The 16,461-nt window shown below is 38.8% G+C and overlaps 1 protein-coding gene and 1 non-coding gene across 2 annotated transcripts in view; one reads left to right on the top strand and one right to left on the bottom strand.

The window, feature by feature from the left end:
• Positions 1-1,066: 1,066 nt before the first annotated feature.
• MPP4 (membrane palmitoylated protein 4) overlaps positions 1,067-16,461 on the bottom strand; it is a 36,786-nt gene continuing 21,391 nt past the window's right edge. The window contains exons 14-21 of the mRNA XM_040228796.1: positions 13,113-13,127; positions 11,983-12,024; positions 11,281-11,451; positions 9,788-9,868; positions 6,096-6,189; positions 5,606-5,714; positions 4,303-4,437; positions 1,067-1,612 (exon numbers count right to left, since the gene is read on the bottom strand). Of these exons, the coding sequence (XP_040084730.1) occupies positions 1,421-1,612; positions 4,303-4,437; positions 5,606-5,714; positions 6,096-6,189; positions 9,788-9,868; positions 11,281-11,451; positions 11,983-12,024; positions 13,113-13,127 (839 nt within the window). The 3' untranslated portion in view covers positions 1,067-1,420. The remainder of the gene's footprint in view (positions 1,613-4,302; positions 4,438-5,605; positions 5,715-6,095; positions 6,190-9,787; positions 9,869-11,280; positions 11,452-11,982; positions 12,025-13,112; positions 13,128-16,461) is intronic.
• LOC120855283 lies at positions 2,471-2,575 on the top strand. The gene has a single exon (XR_005719242.1). It is a non-coding gene; the product is annotated as a U6 spliceosomal RNA (small nuclear RNA).

Below are 16,461 nucleotides of genomic sequence, written 5' to 3'. Positions count from 1 at the left end.
CAAGCGTTTAGCCACCAGACCTAATGTTTAGGTTCGGGTATGAGTGAGTGTGTGTTGAAACAGGCAATTCTCAGATTTTCTCCAGTTGCTTACCCTCCATCCAAAGACGCACGACATAAAATCTGGGCTCACATAAGTGTTAAAAAATGACGGTTTTCTTCGTTTTGTTTGGTTGGGTTTCTGAGAAAAATAATGCTTGGTCACTTTAAATAAAAAACTACAGATATTTTGAAGCATACACTCAGTTTACTCAATAGTTAAGGAAGAGCAGATGGATGGCACGGATATGGGGAAAGTTAGGGAATGATCCAGTAGTCTTGTATGGATGTGAGAGCTGGACCATAAAAGAAGGCTGAGCACCAAAGAATTGATGGTTTTGAACTGTGATGTTGGAGAAGACTCTTGAGAGTCCCTTGGGCTTCAAGGAGCTCAAACCAGTCAGTCCTAAAGTAAATCAATTCATTGGAAGGACTGATGCTGAAGTGGAAGCTCCAATACTTTGGCCACCTGATGACAAGGGCAGACTCATTGGAAAAGACCCTGGGAAAGACTGAGGGCAGAAGGGGGTGACAGAGGATGTAATGGTTGGATGGCATCACTGGCTCAGTGGACAAGAGTTTGAGGAGATTCCAGGAGGTAGTGAAGGACAGGGGAACCTGGCTGTCCGTGGGGTCCACATGACTGAGTGACTGAACAAGGGAGTCATCCAGAGGGTGAACATATATAAAGGCAGGAAGAGCGACTGGAAGTCTCCGAGTTCGTGGAATAACATCCTTATCCCCTTGTTTTCTCAGATGTTGGTGTTTAGCACTAAAATTCATTGCTCTTTCCTAATTTAGGCATAAATGTAGATACTGGCTTTTGGGGAAATTAATGATTGCTACAGCCCTAATCAAAATAATAATTTTTCCTTGTAGCTTAATGTGTAAAATGAGAACAATGCTGTTTCAGTAAGTTTTGATGTTAGAGGTGATTTGTATATTAATCCTTCCTTCTTGCAGTTAAACTGTGTAACTTTTTGAAAAATCCATGGTTATAAAACAAGTTTCATAAGGTAAAATACAGTTTCTGAAATTAAATACAACGTATTTTATTTAGGAAAGCTCTTTTTTATCTGAATCACACAAAGGCCACGTGAAATCTATGAAAGGTTCTCATACTCGGTGACTTAACATTGTTCCCTACCAATTGCTGCATATAAGGTAAAGGAGAACATTTTTTTCCCCTGAAATCCAAAGAGATAACTCTACATCACCATACAAATTTCTTTCAAATAAGATGAACAAACTGCAGCACTTTTGCAGTTGCACATATTATAAAAGAGCAAATATGACACTGATGTTTTAGATTATAGCTGTTTTTCCAGCTCTAGGGAACAGGTGAACATTGTTAAAACTCCAGTATTAAGCAGAAGGCCTCTTTAAGATTTTGTATCAGAGGAAACCCATGCTGCTGGTACCCACTGAGACTCCTCCTGAGCCTTCTGAACTGCAGACAACAACTGCGCACACGCCTCTTGCAAGCTGTCATTCACAATCACATGATCAAAAAACTGGCCAAACTGAGTCTCCATTTTTTGGGCTAAATCCTCCATCTCTTGTAGATCTTCATCCTTTAGGAAAAATACAAAAATACAAATAGCAAACTTAATGAGATGAATAGGAATAACAGGCAGTTATGTTGTTATACTCAGAACTGTAGCTGTTTATAAAAACAGGTCATGTAAATGTTCTCCACTCTAAACCACAAAACTTATGTTTCTGTGTTTAGTCTTACTTACTGTCTCCCAGACCAAGTTTTCATAAAGTTGAGTTAATAGTTTGTAGACAACCAATCCTCTCAACTTCCTATTTGGACTTAGATTATCTTATTCTATTATCTAAACACTTGGAGCTGTCAAACCACATACAACATAAAACCAAAGAAATTTTATCAGTTAAATATAAATAAAAATTAAACATAAATTTCAAATGAACATTAATCTGATAAGAATGACATTATTTTGTAGACACAAATGGCCACTTTGAACATGATGGTATGACATGGTTCTTCAAATGAGGCATTTCTAAATTACTCTTCATGGTGACTGACTTCACCTATAATATTGTCTATTTCTACTGCTGTGAAAGTTCATTTGGTCAAGATCATTTGGCCTTCACTTGGCACTAATGCATTAAATTCATTGCTATTATTTTCATATTTGTCTACAATAATTAGTACAACTTGTCATAAATACAAATATAAATATGGGCACTGAGATCTTGTGGCAGTACTCCTTTACAAGGTGACCATACACAAGACCTAGAAACAATCTTGTTAACTTTTCAAATCGCCATTAAGACTCAGAGAACATATCCATAGACTCCGCTGTTTGAAATGCTAACTGGAGAACAAACTTCCATATAGTAGCCTTTGAAAAAATAATGAAGATAAAAATAATGAGAGGTAAAGGATAATACAAAGATACCTCATGCTCACTTCAGCAACACAAATACTAAAATTGGAATGATGTAGAAGATTAGCATGGCCCCTTCTCAAGGATGACATGCAAATTCATGAAGTAATCCATATATTTAACTTGTTTTACAAGATTAAAAAATTCTGGAGATCTGCCTCACAATATGAACAGAATTAACATTACTTAACTGTACACTTAAAATGAGCAAGATGGTAAGTCTTGTTTTATGTTATATGCTTTTTACCACACCACATACACACACACACACACACGTGCATGCACACCCAAGTGGATATAATGTCTTGATCTAGATGATGGTTACCTGGGTGCATACACACTGTAAAAGATTCTTTGAACTGTACACTTAAGATTTATACACCTTACTGAATGTATGTTATGACTTAAAATATTTAAAGTATATTTAATTAAAACTATACATATATATGGGAAAATCACTGATTAATCCCACCTGGCCTGGCCCCTCTATTAATACTATAATTATTAATAAACATCTTTTATGTTTTAATATATTTATAAAGAGATCTCATATAATAGATGATACAGTCAATTATTTTATTTTTTCACATTTACTTTTTAAAATATAAATTTATTTATTTTAATTGGAGGCTAATTACTTTATAATATTCTAGTGGTTTTGCCATACATTGACATGAATCTGCCATGGGGGTACATGTGTTCCCTATTCTGAACCCCCCGCCCTCTTCCCTCCCCATCCCATCCCTTTGAGTCATCCCAGTGCGCCACCCCCAAGCACCCTGTCTCATGCATCAAACCTGGACTGTCAATCTATTTCACATATGATAATATACATGTTTCAATGCTATGCTCTCAAATCATCCCACCCTCGCCCTCTCCCACAGAGTCCAAAAGACTATTCTATACATCAGTGTCTCTTTTGCTGTCTTGTATACAGGGTTGTCATTACCATCTTTCTAAATTCCATATATATGTGTTAGTATACTGTATTGGTGTTTTTCTTTCTGGCTTACTTCACTCTGCATAATAGGCTACAGTTTCATCCACCTCATTAGAACGGATTCAAATGTATTCTTTTCAATGGCTGAGCAATACTCCATTGTGTATATGTACCATAGCTTTCTTATCCATTCGTCTGCTGATGGACATCTAGGTTGCTTCCATGTCCTGGCTATTATTAACAGTGTTGCGATGAACATTGGAGTACATGTGTCTCTTTCAATTCTGGTTTCCTTGGTGTGTATGCCCAGCAGTGGGATTGCTGGGTCATATGGCAGTTCTATTTCCAGGTTTTTAAGGAATCTTCACACTGTTCTCCATAGTGGCTGTACTAGTTTGCATTCCCACCAACAGTGTAAGAGGGTTCCCTTTTCTCCACACCCTCTCCAGCATTTATTGTTTGTAGACTTTTGGATAGCAGCCATTCTGACTGGAGTGAAATGGTACCTCACTGTGGTTTTGATTTGCATTTCTCTGATAATGAGTGATGTTGAGCATCTTTTCATGTGTTTGTTAGCCATCTGTATGTATTTTAAAGTAAATTCAAATACTTTGCAAAATAAATAATCCATTCTAAGTACACACACCCAATTTCTGTGTGGTTTTGCAAACTGTGACTTGAGGGCCTTTTCTTTTAAAGCTAGACCCAAAAAGAGGAGAAAAATAAGAGTAGTTATTAAACTTTATTTTAATATCTATAAATGACATTCAACAAGGATAACTCATAAGGGTAATATTCATTAGAAACAAAAATCACATTCCTTAATATAGGGATACTATGGAATAATACAGTAATTTTCTGACTGGGGAAAAAAACAATATACTCATCTATATCCTCTGTATCTTACCTTGAACTTCATGTCCACAAAGTAGTCTGTAATAATCTTGGCATTTTTCCGAGATCGCTTCATACAACTCATGTTAGATGGCTTTATAAATATGACATAGGGCTTCAGTTCTTGGGTTCGAGCCACTTGAATACCCTACACAGAAAAATTAAATATACATTTAAAACAGAAGTCCTTACATAGATATGTATGGCTGAGTGCCTTGCTTGTCCATCTGAAACTACCACAACATTGTTAATCAGCTCTACCCCAATACAAAATAAGAAGTAAAGTTTGGGAAAAACAATAATGAAGAAAAAAATGAGAAAAAAAAGAAGCCCTAGTAGCTGAAATATCTCGAGAGAATATTAAACTGAGGATCTAAAAACATAAGTCCTAATTTTCTAGAGTCAACATGAATGTTCTCAAAATTTCTAAGACCATAAATTAGCAGTTATTTTTAGCCAGAGTATATTCTCATGTGCTCCCAGTCCTCAACTCTAAAAAACATTTTAAAAATTAAGAGATGGAGTTCTGGAATCAAAATTAAATTCAAATCCTGGCTCTTCTTCTCACTAGCCATGACACCCTTATTGAAATCTGAGAACAGGATTCTACACATGATCTCATGGGCAAAAGACAAAGACAGACTCTCAAGGCCAATCAGGTCCCTCACTTCCCTTTCCACTTGCCATTGTCTCATAACAGATAATACTGACATCTTCATGCTGACCACAGCTTCAATCCAAGCGAGAACAACTCTCTTGTCCTCTGATTAGCATACAAGGTATCATTTTTACATGACTACAGAAAACATAAAGTAAACACAAGGTTTATAAAAATTTTGACAACACATTGTATGTTCTTTATCTCACCTTAACTCACTCACTCCTGCTCTATTCCACATGTGGTCTCAGGGAGACAGCTATTGATATGATAACATAGGAACCTCATCCCCTTGCATAAAGCAACATTTTATTCCCTCCACAAGAAGTTACCTTTAAAAAAAAAAAAAAAGATCCTCAGTTTTCTTTATGGTTGTCTGCTCATTCTGGGGGTTTTCGCTTTGTTTTTCTAATTTTTTTTTTAATTTTATTTTCTGTTGTTGCTGTTTTTTTTTGGGGGGGGAGGGGCAGGTCTGAGAAACTAGATTTTTTTCCCCTCAACTAAAAAGACAAGATAATGACAATTGATTTTTCAAGTAAGATCCTGGTCCTTATATATGGGAAGTAGTCTTATCCTAACAGAATAAAGCATGTGCAAAAAATGGATGGCATGCATTCATTACTTTGGGGAGATGGGAAATATTCCACCACAGACCCACCTGAGGCTCTAGGTCCATAACACAGATCTTTCCATCATCAAGGACTGCTTGAACAGCATCCACACTCGTGCCATACAAGTGGCCTTTGTACTCACCATACTCAAGCATTCTGCAAGGGTGAGATAAAGAAAACAAGAACTGTTTGTACAGGTAAAATTATTATTAGCAATAACAGAGATAAATTCCAACAGAAGAGAGTAAAATATGTGGATCTTGATAAATGAATTAGTGGATATTCAACAGGAAAAATATATATTAGGAGATCTAAGACTTAACTACTCCCAATTCTCTGAAATTTACAACTCAGTTCAGCTCCTTCTCCAAACTCAATGAGTTAGTCTACTAGTAAATCAATATACATTTTCTTACTTAATTTTTCAGAATAAAAAAAATGTATCCCAGAAGTTTGGGACAAAGCATGAAAATAAGAGCTCTATTTTAAGTATAAAACAACGAGAGGAGAGAACCAGATTCCAAATGTCTAGCTTACCTGTGACTGTACATGAGGCTTTCAAATGTTTCCTTTGACACATAGTGATACTCACGACCATCCATTTCATAACTCTTTTTGGAACGAGTAGTATCTGTCAAAATAGGGAATTTTTAAGATTTTAGAATCTACAAAATGTTTGGACTTATTACCCATATGCATTTGGATAAAGATGATCAAAATAAACATATTAATACATAAGGAGATAAATAAAATGCTAGAACAAAAAAAGGGAGCCTGATTGGTGATAAGAAAGTAGAAGTTCCCATATCAAAATGAGCTAATCATAAACCTTTGTTAAGTGTTTGTGGTGTAGACTAGACCAGAACGCATCGTATTTAAGCCAAGATAAAGAGGCTATAAAGGAACTCTTGCTGTTACGTCAGGACAGGAAGTGGAAAGTTATTTGCGAGCCCCATGGTGCCTAAGGGTTTCCCAGGTGGCTCAATGGTAAAGAATGCACCTGCAGTGCAGGAGACACAGGAGACGTGGGCTCAATCCCTGAGTTGGGAAGATCCCCTGGAAGAGGAAATGTCGACCTGCTCCAGTATTCTTGACTGGAATACCCCATGAACAGGAAAGCCTGGTGGGCTATTGCCATGGGATCACAAAGAGTCAGACATGACTGAGCATGCACACAGAAGGTGCCTAAAGGCCCTCAGGTGGCGAAACCAGCAATATCTTACGTTTAGATAATGCATCTCCCAAGATCTCATTTCATCCTTCGTATTCCTAGCTAGGTGAAATGCTGTTATCTGTAGCTTACTGACAAGTAACTAAAGATTTCAGAGAGTAACTAACTTGCTCATGTGAATAAAACTAATGAAAACCAAAGTTATAAACAAGCACCTAGGTGTCCTGACTCTTGCCAAACTAATCTCTTCTACCACAGCAGATTGTGTCAGATTTGAAATAAAGCCCTGACACTCTGTAGTCTTGCTCAGATGCATGAACATCCAAGTAAGCTGGTGATCAGTTTTAGGGATCTCCAGAAAGAAAAGATTGGTAGAGTCTAGATTCAATCTGATTCTTTGATATGACCAGTTTGTTCATAGATTCTTCAACCTAAATAGTAACTTGTATAGAACACAGGAGTTCACTGACTACCTAAAAGTGATTCTAGTCTGCATACCCATTTGTTCAACTAACGTATACTGAGTGCCTATATTCCAGCTATCATATTAATTTCTTAGAACACAAAGATGAATAAGACATGGTTCTAGCTCTGTGACCTGTATAAACTATAAAGCTGCTAGTCCCTTAACCTGCATTACAATAAATTCTCCTTATTCATAAAAAATGTGTATTTACATTTGATAAAGTTTAAAGATGAAATAGATCAACATCTGATGATACCAACACATGGAAATGACCAAAAAGGAACTTGAAATAGACTCTAAATGATGAAAGGAGTTCCCAACATTTCAAGATACAATACTTTGGCCACCTGATGCAAAGAACTGACTCATTTAAAAAGACCCTGATTCTGGGAAAGATTGAAGGGGACGACAGAGGATGAAATGGTTGGATGGCATCACCGACTCAATGGACGTCAATTTGAGTAAACTCTGGGAGTTGGCAGTGGACAAGGAGGCCTGGCGTGCTGCAGTCCATGGGGTTGCAAAGAGTCGGACACGACTGAGCTACTGAACTGAATAAACTGAACATTTCAAGAAGCTCAAAAAGCAAAATTTTTTTCTTTATTCAAGCCTCTCTTTAGATCTTCAGAGTTCCTACAGTTATGCTACCCTCCTATAGCTTTGTACTGAAAAAAAATCTAGTTCTCAGGTGATAGAAAATTATGTTACTATCAGCCTAAGATAACCCCTTCTCCTTGGCTTCTATCCTACTATGTTTTATATATTGTAGCTACGGTCTGTGAATTGGTGCATGACTTGAGGCGTTCATTCTGAGCTTAAAACTGTTCATTTTATTTTATTTTTAATTAATTAATTTATTTTTAATTTTTACTTTACAATTCTGTATTGGTTTTGGCATAGATTGACATGAATCCACCACAGGTGTACATGCGTTCCCAAACATGAACCCCCCTCCCAACCCCCTGTTCATTCATTTTAAAGAGCAAAATATGGGCAACATATTCCCATTTTGAATGATGGTTATCCAGACAACATACAATTCTACATTCTGTGGTCATTTTATTTTAATCCAGATTATTGCAAGTGGTGATTTCTTTATTAGTTTTTGCTTTGTAGTGCCCATTCTTACATAGGTAAACAGTACTTGGAAAGCACAGTCTATGGGATGTGATCATAAAACAACTTCATTTGTTCGGCCCTGGATAGAATTCTCAAATTCTTCTGATTACTCTTAGGTTTGTTTGTTTTTTTAAAAAAGGTTCAATATCATTTATGCCTGAAACTCAGTCTCAATCATTTAAATTCTGTTTCCATGTAATAATCAAAATTATGAACTTTATTTATATTTCAGGCTTCTTCTCCCCACAGCTGGCTCAGACTTGCTACACCAAGGGAAGCCTGACATCAGAGAAGTCAGAAATCAGGATAGGGAGCTTGATTCTCTTCTCTTCCCTTTCATTGCATTCCTACTGCTCCTCCTCCAGTTTTATAACTCTCCAAGCCTAAGCGCAGAGAGAGAGGAGGAGCAAGCAGGGCAAGAAAACTCTTACTTAACTGATGCTGATGCTGGCTTCTCATGGCTCCTTTTAGACTTAGCAGATGTTTAAATCTGGCTCTTAATCTCCCAGAGGATTCAGTGGATTATTTTGCAAAGCCTACCCCTCTACCACCACTACTGGGTATCTCAAATCCATCTCTATTCCACCTAGTCATTTGTGATTTCTTCCACACCCTCAGGTACTCGGGGCTTCACGTTTGGTCTCCTTTCATTGACGCTTCCTCTTGGGCAGGAACCAAGACAACCCCAGGCAGACTTTCTTCCACATTATCCACCCATATCTGGTCTTTGGGGGAAAAAATCACAACTCTTTTGCAGTGACAGACTCTAAAATGGCAGCTACCTCCCCCAAACAGCCTTTGGCCACTTCTTCTAAACTCTCATGCTTTAGATATTTCAGATATAATTCTGATTCCAGGCTTCTGTGTCTCCCAAAAAGCACGAAACACATATTAAGCTCTTTAAGTAGTTTTCCTAACTTCTCTCTTGCCCTGAGGTAAAGGGGAAGCACCCACATCCACAGGCTCCTTCACCTTGGATGGTGTAATAGTTATTGTTCTTGTTGTTCAGTTGCTAAGTCCTGTCCAACTCTTTGCGATCCCATGAACTGCAGCACACCAGACTTGCCTGTCTATAGTTGATTTAAAATTATATGTGCATATATTAAAATAAAAAATATGATAAAGCATTCAAAGAGCCAAGCACACTGCCAGGAGGATTATAAATATTGAATGAATGCTAGCCATCATTATTAAATATTTACTTTTCCTAAAAGGTTATGTATATGATTGCTAAGCAATGGAAAAAAAAGAGTCACTTTTCAAAAGCCTAGCTAGCTAGCTACATGCTAGTAAGTCAATTTCCTCTATTAAAATAAGTTTAGTTAGAAATACTGAGGACTATCTGTGTCTTACATTCTTACAACAAAGATGGTATAAAATAGTTGAGAGCAGTACATCTGCAGATCTTTTTGCATCTGTAAAAAGAAAATCTTACTCCAATATGAACCCCTATGAAAGAAAAAATAAACGTACGTGGCACAGCACTTTGAAAACGGTTAGGATTAAGTTCAATAAGTTGTCTCCTCAGTTCATTTACTCCAACACCAGAAGGTCCTAAACAAAACATCACATATGGAAATGATTAGAAGTGGATAAGCAGAGGTACGTGGTGAAACCATCACTTTGATCCTTCCGCTGAAGACACTTGAGAGCACATGTTTTTGCAGGGAAAATAACATAACTTCCATTCTCGTGAATTGAAATAACCCCGGAAAATTCTTGGGAATTTTCCTGATGACCTGTGGAGTAACCCACACTTCTCCACCTGATGACCTGTGCAGTAACCCACACTTTCAGAAAAGAAGTAGGGAATTGCAGGAACGTGTCACCCAGGAACACTTTGCCTAATGTTGGCTCTCTGAGAAGGCTCTAGCCTCATGTCAGATCATTCGAGACAAGCTGCCTTTCCTCTTCCCATGAAGTTCCTATCACAGCACAACCCAGAAATTGGCTTCCACAATGACAGAATTCAGGGACACATCCCTGACCACAAGTGGAGAAGTCAACACCCCCATGTGCAAGTGAAGGCAGGGCTGGCTTCATGGGCAGAGAACTGTGCAAGCCACAAGCCCACGCTTAGGTTGCTGCACTTGGCTTAATGCTCTTCTTTTGCAATACATATAGTCTTCATTTTTGAATAAGGGGCTTTTGGATTTTTATTTTGCTCTGTGTCCTGAAAATTCTGTAGCTGGTCCTGGCTGTGAGGTATGTTGTTCTGCTTCAAAGGGGCCTGCCTTCACCACAACTGGGATACACACAGAAGATGGCAGTAAGAGGGAAGTTACTACTACCGAAGGCAGGAGGAGAAGGGGACTACAGGGGAAGAGACGGTTGGATGGCATCACTGACTCAATGGACATGAGTTTGAGCAAGCTCCAGGAGATGGTGAAGGACAGGGAAACCTGGCGTGCTGCAGTTCATGGGGTCCCAAAGAGGTGGACACAACTGAGTGACTGAACAGCAACTATTACGGCAGGGACCAGCTTTGTAGACATCTGGGTCACAATGCAGGTCATCCCAGCGCTATATTTGCCCTGTTCTTTAGCACCAAAGATTTTTAGAAACTCTCCTAAAGGAGACAGTTACACACTTCTTAGAGAAATGGATCTTAAGCATTTTTGTTCCTAATATAGACTAATGATGGTGGGTGGGGGATGGGAAACATCTCATCCATGCTTCTAAAAGAAATTCTAAACAGGGCAAAAAAAATCTTAGTTATAACATCATATCACATCTTGTTGTTACACAGGTTCATATACACCTTGGCATAACACATTCAACTGTAGACATTAAAAGTATAATTAATAACGTTCTATTTATAAACACACATTAAAAAACGGTTTCGTCTTTTTTTTTAAAAAAAAATATGCAGGCCCAGAGTCCTACTTTTACTACTACGCCCAATGCAAGACTACTGAAGGCAGGGGAACCTCGCCGCGGATGGGGAGACTGCCCTCGGGACATACCCACGAGCACGATGAGGCGGTGCTTGTCGGTGGGGCGTCGCTGATATCTCACCACCTCCTCGTACGGGGCGCCCACCGCGCCGGCGCAGCTGCTGGCGCCGCTTCCCGGGGCGCGCAGCTGGCTTCGGTGGGCCCTGCGGCGGCACAAGCGCATGCTGCGGCGGAAACCCGCTGCCAGGGTGGAAACGGAGGGACAGTGAGATCCAGGGCCCAGGGCCGGGGAATTCGCTTCCTGTCTCTCGCCTGGAGAAACAGGCAGTGACTGTGATTCGAAACAGTCCATTTTAACTTTTTTACGTGGGACCTTAGTTCTCCGAGCAGGGATGGAATACGTGCCCCCCTGCAGAGGAAGGGCAGAGTCTTAACAGAGGGACCTCCAGGAAAGTCCCGGAAAGAGTTGACATATGGTGTGTCTGAAGGTAGAAGATAGCAAGCAATAGAAAGGCTGCAGGGTCTGGAAAGCAGAATGTTAGTCCCCAGGCCTGGATGCATACTGGAATCATCTGGGAGCTTTTAAAATTTAAAAAAAAAAAAAAAAAATGGGGCCACTGACTAATTAAAAAAAAACAAACAAACAGAGAGAAACCAGTTTGAGAACACCCATCAGCAAAAGAAGCTTTCAGAAGAGCCAGGCTTATCCATAATGGTATGAATATAACTTAGCAAGTGACAAAGAACCACCTTTTATTAATCATTACCTACCAATGTAGAACTTCTGACCATAGCCAACAAATTCCTCCTTGTCTGGAACACAGCAAATGGCAGGAACAGAATATGTGAAGGAGAAAGAGAAGTTTATTTAGAAGGGGTACATGAAATAAATCTTTTAATAAATAAACCTTTAAATCTTCAAGCAACTCTATTTCAGTAGTGGAAACTGTCCTAAGTACTTTCCATTTTATCACATGCACTAAACTATATAGAGACACGCTCCAGAAATTTAGCAATATACTGGATATATTCTGTCTAGTATAGTTGGAACAAAAATCTATTATAGGCTTCTTTAAAGTTATAAGAAATATTGAGTCATAGTGAAATCATATATTTGGGTATACATTTTTAAATGTTCCCAAGGAAAACTGATTTTTTAAAAAGGAAACACATAACCTGGTTTTGGCTTTAACTCATAAAGATGGTGTTCTGTAGGCCCAATAATTAATTTCTTTGTTAGAAATGGGTTGTTATTTTTCCCTTATGAAATGGTTCATTCTGTAGAAAATTCGTATTTGCTTTATGGATGCAAATTCTTTCTGACTCTGAGAGACAAAAGAGTGGGAAACTGTGCCTATTAGTAACATCTAGAGCTAGTTTAAACTTCTGTCTCTGCTTCCACTGGGGTCTGAGAAAAATTATCCAAAACTATGGGGAAAAATTTTATAAAACTGTCATTTGAAATTACTTCTTACTAACATATTCCTTTTCACTTATACAACTCTGTTCTGATCATTGAAATAATATAGAAAAAGCATGTATTCATAGAATGAAATGACATAGATCTTTCTTAACTTTGGTGTTTAAACACACATTTTAAAATATAAAGAAAACACACAAGTATCAATTCCATCTTCTGGTAAGTAAGCACATTTTCCTAACTTAAAATTGGCAATAAGTTTGAAAGAAAATGTTTACTTAGGGATATAGTCATAAAACTAACTGCTTTCATTGTTCATTTAAATATATTTTCTATGACATTGATTATCTCATCATTGATTTCACCCTTAAAATATCATATCTTAAAACATTTCCAGTGAAGTATTCATGTTGAGACATGTTTGAAAGATCTCAAACATAGCTCTATTTGGTGTACCAAGGACATAAAAATGAATAGTTACCTTCTGAAAGTTCCTCTGGATGTTTCGGTGAGTTAAGAAACAGACATGAAAAAGTTAAGCCTTTGAGGAGATCAAGTTGGCAAACTAAAGACAAATAACAAACAAATGACACAAGTGAGGCATTCGTGTTACCCTTAGAGAAAGTTGTAAGCTGGGCAAGATGAATAGCACACAAACTAGACTCAGAAACTCACTGGACCTGTGTCTGCTGCCCAGCAGACTCTAACTTCCTGAAAGGTGCTTATCCCAACTCTCTCTGAAGGCCCTCTATCCATGCAGACTTCCCTCTACCCGGCTGGCACAGATGGGGATTGAAAGAGAGAAACTATAGAAAGTCAACTGATGTGAGCTCTCCCTTTCCCTGCCAGAAGCCATCTGCCTGCAACCCTGTGATGTGGGCACTGGCAGCCTTGAGCCACACCATCCTCATTCCTTACCCATCCCAGGCCCAGTTACATATTCCACCTCCAGTTGGCCCCTTGAAGACAGGTGTAACTAAACACAGAGCATACTCTTTTCTTTGTTTTCTAGACATCTTGAAACATCTATCATCCCTGTTTTTGTTTGTTTGTTTTTGGCAGGGGGGAGAGTGAGTGTGTGTGTGTGTGTGTATGTGTGTGTGTGTGTAAATTGAATTCCTAATTAGACTATAGCATCCAGAGGTATTCAAAGAGGTCACATGATACTTCATTCAGAGACAAGTTGGGGACAAAACTTAAGAAACTTAACTGCCCATTAAGTGCTCAAGGAACAGAATTAAGCATCTTAGAAAAAAATGCCAGCCTGGAGCCAATTGTTCCCTAATTGAGCTCCTAAGTGAGGAGGATTCAGAATGTACTTGAGAGTTCTCACTCTTTCAAGCAAGAGGAGTCCAGAAGGAGTGCTCTACTGTAACAAAGGGCAGCTGCATGCTTTCCTCTGCAGTTCTATCAGAGAACTAACTGCTGACTGCCCCTATATTTCTTTGTAATAATTCTGGCTAACCTTCATGCACTTATGTACAATTTTTCCCACTTTAGACATGGGGCACCTGAAGGAGAAACTGTGGAAAATTCTTAGAGAGATGGGAATACCAGATCGCCTTACCTGTCTCTTGAGAAACCTATATGTGGGTCAAGAAGCAACAGTTAGAACCAGACATGGAACAATGGACTGGTTCAAAATTGGGAAAGGAGTATGTCAAAGCTGTATATTGTCACCCTGCTTATTTAACTTACATGCAGAGTACATCATGTGAAATGCTGGGCTGGATGAATCACAAGCTGGAATCAAGATTGCTGGGAGAAATATCAACAACCTCAAATATGCAGATGATACCACTCTAATGCCAGAAAATGAAGAAAAACTAAAGAGCTTCTTGATGAGGGTGAAAGTGGAGAGTGAAAAACTAGCTTAGAACTCAACATTTAAAAAACTAAGATCATGGCATCCAGTCCCATCACTTCATGGCAAATAGAAAGGGAAAAAGTGTAAGCAGTGACAGATTTTATTTTCTTGGGCTCCAAAATCACTGCAGACAGTGACTGCAGCCTTGAAATTAAAAGACGCTTGCTCCTTGGAAGAAAAACTATGACCAACCTAGACAGAATATTAAAAAGCAGAAACATTACTTTACTGACAAAGGTCCGTCTAGTCAGAACTATGGTTTTTCAGTAGTCATGTACAGATGTGAGAGCTGGACCATAAAGAAGGCTGAGTGCCAAAGAATTAATGCTTTTGAGCTGTGGTGTTGGAGAAGACTCTCGAGAGTCCCTTGGATTGAAAGGAGATCAAATCAGTCAATCCTAAAGGAAATCAGTCCTGAATATTCATTGGAAGGACTGTTGCCAAAGCTGAAACTCCAATACTTTGGCCACTTGATGCAAAGAGCCATCTCATTAGAAAAGACCTCGATGCCTGGAAAGATGGAAGGCAAAAGGAGAAGAGGGTGACAGAGGATGGGATAGTTAGATGGCATCACCAACTCAATGGACATGAATCAGAGCAAACTTTGGGAGATAGTGGAGGACAGAGAAGCCTGACACGCTACAGTCCATGGGGTTGCAAAGAGCTGGACATGACTTAGCTACTGAACAATAACAACAATAACCTGAAGGGCAGAGAGGTTAAGTGACAGAGGAGCCCCCCAGTTAGCGAGTAATGGGCCAGAATTCATGCTTGGACATTCAGCCTCCAGTCCATGGCTTTGACCATTGCAACACTGCCTTTCCTTTCACAGATGTCTCAAGTACCTCTAAGCCTCAGTTGCAACTTTGGCATGCAGAGTGTCTCCAGCAAAATGACGAGCTGAACAGAACAAAGAAGGATGACTATAATCCCGAGGAATTAAGCATTAAACCAGTCCCAAACACTGAACCAAGTGTAGATCATTAAATCACCCCTAACAGGCCAATTATCTAACTGAAAACAGGAAATTTAGAAAGAACATAAATGGTAAATAATTTAGGTGAGGAGTTTCCCAGCTCCATCTGCCTCAATGCTATCTCTTTCATAACTAATATATATACAGCAATCTGTCTCCTCTTATAAAGTGAAATCCATAGATATAATCTAACACATATAACTTTTAAAAACCAGTGCAATGCTCTGCATGTGTGTGTGCTGTCACTTCAGCCGTGTTCGACTCTTTGAGATCCTAAAGGCTGTAGCCTGCCAGGTTCCTCTGTCCGTGGGGTTCTCCAGGCAAGAATACTGGAGTGGGTTATGCAATGCTCAAACTGGAATATCAAGAAAGTAAAAGGAAGTGGTTTATATTTTAAAAGTCTGTATTTTTTAAAAGTATATATTTAAAAATATAAATCTTTGGGAATGACTTCTCTATTAGACATGAGAAACTATTAGTTGCCTATACCTACCTATATTGAGGGCTCCCCTAGTGGCTCAGTTGGTAAAGAATCTGCCTGCAATGCAGGAGACCTGGGTTCAATCCCTGGGTAGGGAAGATCCCCTGGAGAAGGAAATGGCAACCCACTCCAGTACTCCTATGATGCTTATACCTACCTATACTGAAGAAGCATAGCTTTAAAGGAAGTAAAAAGATCAGAAAATAGTCCTACTATGAAGTAGAGAAAAATAGAGGAGCAAAGTCATAAGTGGACACTAGAAAAAAACATGTTCTGATAAATAGTAACAGATTAGATTTATTTGTATATGTGGGAAAGGGGGAACTTGACATAAGTGAAGTAGATGTAACGTATGCCAAAGTAATTATAGGCTGATGAAGTGAAGAAAATGAGACATCATACACTAGAAGAGGGTGAGTAAGGTTAACACGCTCCCGAAGGTTGCCAGTGCCTAAATACTCTGTGGGATTTCTTTTTTTTTTACTAACGAGGTCAACAGTACTTTG

Source organism: Oryx dammah, unplaced genomic scaffold (genome assembly GCF_014754425.2).
Source record: "Oryx dammah isolate SB20612 unplaced genomic scaffold, SCBI_Odam_1.1 HiC_scaffold_27, whole genome shotgun sequence".
In the NCBI taxonomy this organism is placed as follows: Eukaryota; Metazoa; Chordata; class Mammalia; order Artiodactyla; family Bovidae; genus Oryx; species Oryx dammah.
The sequence above is the reverse complement of the archived record's forward strand: the minus strand, read 5'-3'. Positions and strand labels throughout refer to the sequence as shown.